Genomic DNA, 6569 nt, shown 5'->3' with positions numbered 1-6569 from the left:
GGTAAAGGTAGTTTGCGTTTTTCTTCTCCCCGATACTTCTGAATAGGTTAATGCACTCTGTGTAGCCAGCTGAAAACGTAGGCGTTTTCCCGATCGCGAGAGGGTGGCTAGAGTAGTGCGATACCTGCTGTAGCGGTGTCTAGCGCAGGCAGTTGCGCTGGGATGGATGATGATGTCGCAGACTGTAAGGATAGGTAATGTCCATGAGCTGTAATGGCATGATGTATCTTTACTGATGATGTCATACTTCACACTAAATGTTTAAAAATTTACCTGAATTTTGTTTATTCTGCACCAACAGGTCTTCAAAATTTATCCAGATTTTATTATTTTATCAGGAAAAAAAAAATTGTGTAGATCGAATACGTTAAGACAGACAATAAGTGATGTAAATTGTTGAATAAAGATTTTAAAGTTTGTGGGTGTCAGTGTGACTTTCTTTTGCGCTCTTACAGAGCCTCCCTTTGCTCCCGGGGATGCTGCACGGCCGATGACTTGACTTTCAGTCCCTCAGGTCTGCCGGCACTAACCAGAAAGCATTCTGGAAATGCTGCATCCGTGGCTGTGTACACGTGAGTGTCCAGTGATGGGCGCACAGTGGGAAGGCTGGGGGTGTAGCAAAATGCCCTTCACCCTCAGGGAGGAAAGAAGAGGGCAGGGAGAAAAGGAGCCGCTGTGGCTGCAGATGTGCAGTGAATAATGGTTTTGCTACTCAGTATGGGCACTGCTGCCCTTGTGCATGGCAGACAGCTGTGGGCTGAACTTGCCCTGGAGTAAGGTCCACTGGACTTTAGTCCTGCTTAATTTGGGCAAGGAAGGGGGGGACCGGGCCGCCGGTAGTGGGATGGGGCTTTGTGGACTTCTCCTGAGCATCTTGTGCTCCTCAATTCCAAAATTGGAACAGCGAACAAAAACCACGCTCTGTCATCTTTTCCTTCAGTCACATTTATTGGCAATTGTGGCAGTTGGTACCATTTAGGAGTGTTGTTCCATAAGCAGTTGCAGTACAAGAAAGGGGTTGTTATTTCAGGAGGGGAGTATTAGCACCAAAAGGGAGCCGGTGAGCTTTAGAAACCTTGCAAAGATGTACTCGAAAGTGGGGAGCCAGGCGCTCAGGTAGCTACTGCTGGATGCGCCTGATGGATTGGATCTGGCAGGTTTGGGCGTGTGAACCCCACTCTCTCCAGTGCTTGTAATCTCCTCCGTGGTGGTCTGCCTCCAGGACGTACTGGTAGCCACGGTACCCAGGATACTGGTAGCAAACCCAGCTGGAAGAAACAGAGTTGTCAGGTGGCCGTGGTGGGATGAAGGGGCGAGTAAGAGGGTTGGGTCACGTTCCCTACTCCAGCAGCAGCGCTTTGTGCCAGGCTTTTCCCGCATGCCCTTTTCCAAACCAGTCCATGTTGCTAAGCCCAGATACATTTACACGTGTGGCTTTTTGCCTGTCACTTACGCGCCACATTGGATCTTCATGGAGCCCACTTCGTTGTTGGCCCAGCCCATGGCCTGCAGCGAAGGGTAGTCGTCACTTAGCTCCCACTGGCGGCCGATGAAGTTGTCTTTCTCAAAGACAGTGATCTTGGATTCCTTGTGATTCTGGGGCAGAAGAGCAGAGTGTGAGAGCGAGGCAGTACTCCGTCCGCAGGCGTGGAAGGGGACAGCACGGTGGAAGGGTTTTCCTCCTCACAGCACTGTTTGGGGGGGTTCCCAGGGGCATTTGGGCCCTTATGGCTGGTTTTGCCAATCCCAGATGTTGTACGGAGGTGCTCGGCAGGGTGATGCTGGGCCAGGGCTCTGCATCTCGGTGTGGAGCGGTACTAGTGTGTGCATCCAGGCTGGGAGGCCAGGCAAGACAGGGAGGGGGGTGTCCTAGGAGGTCTACGTGACAGCTATGCTCTAGTTACCATTTCAGGATGGCTGTCCCTGGGCTCTGAGCTCCAGTCATGTACAACTGGCCCAGAAGTGCCTTTAAAAGTCTCAGAAAACAGTAAAGCAAATCCTGCAGAGCGCAGGGGGAAGAAGTGAGCCCACCCCAAACGGGGGCTTTCCCCAAGCCCGCCGGGAAAGCGTCTGGGACAGCTGCATATTTGCCCTTCCTAATCGCGCGCCCTTAGCTGGATGGTGTTGCCTGGGACGCATTGCTCTCCACCTGGTGTCAGAGATGCGAGAGCACGACCTGCCATGCAGCCAGGCATCTCCTCCAACGCCCTGCCTGGGTCTGCGCTGGGGCAACTGAGGCTGCTGCAGCGCAGAAACCCGGGAGCAATTCCTGCCCTGCCTGTGCCCGCGGTGCTGCATGGGCTGGGGAAGGCGCTGCAGCAAGCCCAGGAGCGAGGGTCCCCCCTCGGAGCCGGGGCACTCACAGCAGAGCAGATGGGGCGGAAGGACATCAGGCGCTCGATGTGGTAGGCGTTGCTGCCGCTCCAGGCGTCCCAGCGGGGGTACTCGCCCCTCTCCAGGGTGAACTGCTGCCCGCAGAAGCCGGTATGCTCGTAACCAACCCAGCTGCAAAAATAGAGCGATGGGTGCCAGGGTTTCCTGCGCCTCCTGCTCAGGGCTGGCACCGAGGCCCAGATATAGGTGCAAGGAGGAGGTCAGGATCTGGCCTCTGCCCACAGGCTCTGGTGCCCAGGGAGGAAGGAAGCGGTGCTGGATGTGGGCACAGCATCTGGGGAGTGTGTAACAGCCTGTGTGTTACATGGGAGGCACTTGGCATGGCAAAGCGAGCATCCCCCAGCTGCAGTGGGTGACCCGGGTGCCCCCTCGAGGGACCCAAGCTGCAAACCTTCACTGTGGTCCCCTTTCTCCCAAGGGAGCTCAACGGTTATCAGATCCCCGTCACGTCAGGATCCCTGGCTGCTCAGGTTTCCTTCTCTGCTTAGTTCTTACTTGTTTCCCATTTACATTCTGGCACAGCTGGCAAGGCCTGAGTTGCTAATGCCCAAGCCAGGCAGAACAAATCCGGCTCTGGGCAGGGAAGGGAGCTGTGGCCCTTCACCTTTTGGGTCCCTCCCTGCCAAAAATGAACAAGAAGGGGGAGGTGGATGCCTCTGCCCCACAGGACACCACAACTTGCAAGTCCCAGTGCTCCCAGTGCTGCCCAGGCTGGGCACCTCGCAGGGTGGCAAATGTTGCCCAGACATGTCCCCTTACACGGACTGGGCATAGGACAGCTGGTGGCAGCTGGGGCAGGGCACACGCAGCAGAACGGGGCAGGGGAGGCCGAAGGAGGATGGCAGACATCTGTACAGCCCACAGTCCTCCTGCTTACGGGGTACGCGCAGTGCTGAGGGGCACAGCCTCTCTGGGGAGAACGGGAGGTTTGGAGGGCCTCGTGGCACTGACCACAGCTCAGCCCCAATCCTGTGTCCTGGCCTGGGCCTCCCACTACGCAAGGTGAACAGCCTGATTAGGAACACGTCAACTGGAGCAGTGAGCTGATTACGGCGTGAGCACGCATGCTGCTGTAATCCCATTAGCATTACAAATCCTAAATATAGCAGTGCAAATCTATCTTGTCTGCTTCCCCAGTCCCAGCAGGACGCTTGTCGTGGGGACAGCTCCTTACACAGCGTCGCGGAGCGGCTCAGGAGCTGCCTTGCCTGTTGCAGGGAAGATTGCTGCACGCTAGGAGAAGCCCAGCTGTGCTCCCTACCCCTAAGTGGAGTCCTAGGGTCCAGGACCGGACCTAGACACTGGTCGCAGCCCTGTGCAGGCTGCGGGAAAGCTCTGATCTTGCCCTGGGGAGCTGCATGGTCCAGCAGGAGCAGCAGGGAGAGAAAGGTGCAGAGCAGGGCTGGGCCCTGGAGCAAGAGAGGTAGTTCTTAGCCACGGTGCTTTATGGGGTTGCACGGGTGGATGGGGGACAGGCCAAGAGCCACTCTCAGAGCCCCTTGACCTTCACTGCTTCCTCGGGCAGCATCCACGCTGGGCACCGGGGAGCTCCAAGCCTGGCTGCTCGCAGGCTGCAGGAGGCAGTTTTGGATGATGCCAATGGCAATGCTGTCATCCTCTGGCCCTGTGTCTCTAGTGCCCATGTCCGGGCTGCCCGGGGCTGCCCGCTCTGCCCCTGCAGGGTGGGATTCACCGCGCCTGGCTCCCTGCAGTTGGCTCCAGCTCTGCGGAGTGAGGACGGCCAACCCCACTCTGTGCTCAGGTACCCCTTGTCCCCGCCAGCCCGAGACCTGCCCATGGGCAGCCTGCCTGGGAAACATCGCTGCCGCTGCCGGCCGGGTACTCACGCGCCGCATTCCACCTTCAGGGAGCGGATGTTGTCGAAGCTGCACTCCATGATGTTTGGACAGGCCGAAGTGAACTCCATCCTCTTGCCCTGGAAGTTTTCTTGGTCGTACACGGTGATCTGGAACGGAGAGCGAGCTGCCAAGTTGGGAACTGCCCAGCAGCGGCCCTGGGCAATTTGGTGCCTCTTCAAGACGGAGGTTCGTGCTCCGTCCGGGGAAGAGTCAGTGGAGGCCGCACTGGGCACCCCGCTGGGCCGGACGGCAGCCCCGCACGCCTGTGCGCTTCCCTGCACTTCTGGGCCCGCGGTACCCTGCCTGGGTGTCGAGGAAGCCGCACGCCGGCCCCTGCTCCGCTCTCCTGCTCACCCCTGCGGAGATCAGTTCCCGGGGCAGCGGTGCCGTCCGGAGGGAGGAGCGGAGCCGTTGTGGAACGGGCGGGTGGCAGAGCGGTGGCTGGCGGTTCTCCCGGCCTCTGCTCCGAACGCTCTAGGGCAAAGAGGATTAACTGGGGAAAGGGAGAGGGGGAACTCCCCGGGGGCTGCGGCGGCTGCTGTCCTCTCCAGCGACAGCTCCAGGGTTCGGCGGGGATTTGCCCCACTTGCGCACGGGCTTCTCTTCTCCCTCTCGGTCCCCTCCGTGAGCTGGCCGTGTCCCCGGGGCCGTGGCCAGCCCGGGCTCCGGCAGGGCTGCTCTCCACCATGCCCACCGCCCCGCTGGCAGCCCTCGTGCCCGCCCTGCCGTGTTCGTTCGCTAAGGGGGCCGGGCGAAGAAGAGCGTGTGGCTTCCTGGGGCTGTTGCGACCGCCTGGCGCAGCACAGCGGCCACGGCCGGGCCGGGAGGCTGCAAAGAGGTTTATGAACTACCCTGGGGGTGTTTGAGCAGGCAGGAGGCAAGCTCCCACGAGTAGGGGACGGGGGCGACTTGCCCCCTTCGCTCCCCGCCGGAGGGCAGCCTTCGCCCCTCTGCCCGTCCCCGAACTTCCCCCTCCAGCTCACGCAGGGCAGGGGGACGGGGGGCGGGCAGGGGACGCCGGGACCTACCTTCCAGGGGCCCATGGGGACGGGCAGAGGGTTTGTCTGAGCCATCTTTGCTGCTGGAAAGGTGTCTGGAAGAGGAAGGAAAAGCGACAGCTCGTCTCACGGCGCCGAGCCGGCTCCTTCGCGGGGCGGCGCTGGGCCCCCCCGCGCCTCTGCTCCCCCCTCCCCACCCACGGTGCCCGTTTCGGGGGCAAACGGCGTGAAAGGAGGCGGGGGGGCAGACTGGCAGGCGGGGGCGCCTGGTGAGTGCGGGCCGGTGTAGGGGGCGCGGGGGGCTGTTTTGGGACACTTCCCCACCGGGGACGAGCCGGGGCTGGAGAGCGGGCAAGGAGACCGGCCGTGTGGGGCAGGGGGTGGCCGCCCCCCGCCGCCGCCGCCACCGGCCCGGCCGCCCTCGGAGGTGCCGCCGCGGGGGTCGGCCCGGCTGGTGTTTTTTTGCCCGCCTGGCAGCCGAAGGAGAGGGAAGGGAGAAGCGAGAGCTCGCCGCCAGGACTCACCTAGCTCAGGCTGTACTGCTGCTTCGTCCATGTAATGTTTGCCTACTTCAGCGGCTCTGCTTTTATAGCGCGGCGCCGGCCGGGCCCCCGCGCCGGCTTTTGCGGAGCGGTCAGCACAATGCTTTCGCTCGCATTGTTCCCCTGATCCCCAGAGATTTCAGCCGCGCAGCCCCACGGTCCGAGCCGCATTCTTGGGGGGGGGGGGGGGGCAAAAAAAAAAAATTGATAATAAAAACAAAATATCGGTGCGGCTGTTTGCACAGATAATCTTGGGCGCAAATGACTCAACGGTTTCACTGCTCTGGCACTTTCCAGGGTGGTGGCGCCACGCTGTCATGGGAGGCGCGCGGGGGGCTGGCGCGGCGGGCGCAGCACCCTCCTCGCCCGTGGGCTGCCGCAGCCACTGCTGCTGCTGCCACCTCGCTCCCCCATGGGTCGCTGCGGCTGGGTCCTCCGCGCCTCGCGCTGCCCCGGGCCTGTGCTTGGCATGGCGCCCGCAGCCCCGGCCCCCACAGCACCACCGCCCTGACAGGGCCACAGGCCCCGGAGGCCTTGAGCTGCATGGTAACCACGGCAACCAGGTGCCCATAGGCCTTTGGCCACATTAGGCCGCATGGTAACCTTGGCAACCAGGTGCCCCTAGGCCTTAGGCCGCATTAGGCCGCATGGTAACCACGGCAACCAGGTGCCCCTAGGCCTTAGGCCGCATTAGGCCGCATGGTAACCACGGCAACCAGGTGCCCCTAGGCCTTTGGCCACATTAGGCCGCATGGTAACCTTGGCAACCAGGTGCC

The 6569-nt window shown here is 61.1% G+C and overlaps 1 protein-coding gene across 2 annotated transcripts; it reads right to left on the bottom strand.

The window, feature by feature from the left end:
• Window positions 1–933: 933 nt before the first annotated feature.
• On the bottom strand, window positions 934–6327 carry CRYBA1 (crystallin beta A1). 2 transcript variants are annotated; one of them, XM_068909554.1, is made up of 7 exons: window positions 5776–5895; window positions 5282–5346; window positions 4608–4727; window positions 4242–4360; window positions 2364–2505; window positions 1454–1596; window positions 934–1268 (listed from the first exon to the last, which is right to left on the bottom strand). In XM_068909554.1, the coding sequence occupies exons 1-7, from the start codon at window positions 5804–5806 to the stop codon at window positions 1121–1123; spliced, it is 768 nt and encodes a 255-aa protein (XP_068765655.1). In that variant the 5' UTR covers window positions 5807–5895; the 3' UTR covers window positions 934–1120. The 2 variants fall into 2 exon arrangements, with proteins under 2 accessions (XP_068765655.1, XP_068765654.1); XM_068909553.1 differs by lacking the exon at window positions 4608–4727 and having other exon boundaries at window positions 5776–6327.
• Window positions 6328–6569: the final 242 nt, after the last annotated feature.

The sequence above is a fragment of the Struthio camelus genome, chromosome 16 (assembly GCF_040807025.1).
Source record: "Struthio camelus isolate bStrCam1 chromosome 16, bStrCam1.hap1, whole genome shotgun sequence".
In the NCBI taxonomy this organism is placed as follows: domain Eukaryota; kingdom Metazoa; phylum Chordata; class Aves; order Struthioniformes; family Struthionidae; genus Struthio; species Struthio camelus.
The sequence above is the reverse complement of the archived record's forward strand: the minus strand, read 5'-3'. Positions and strand labels throughout refer to the sequence as shown.

What these genes read in the sequence shown, in the direction of transcription:
- CRYBA1 (XM_068909554.1), bottom strand. Translation starts at nt 5,806, where the DNA reads ATGGACGAAGCAGCAGTACAGCCTGAGCTAG. An exon ending in AGCAGTACAGCCTGAGCTAG is followed by an intron (nt 5,347 to 5,775) that starts GTGAGTCCTGGC and finishes TTCCTCTTCCAG; the next exon opens with ACACCTTTCCAGCAGCAAAG. An exon ending in TCCGCCCCATCTGCTCTGCT is followed by an intron (nt 1,597 to 2,363) that starts GTGAGTGCCCCG and finishes CTTCTGCCCCAG; the next exon opens with AATCACAAGGAATCCAAGAT.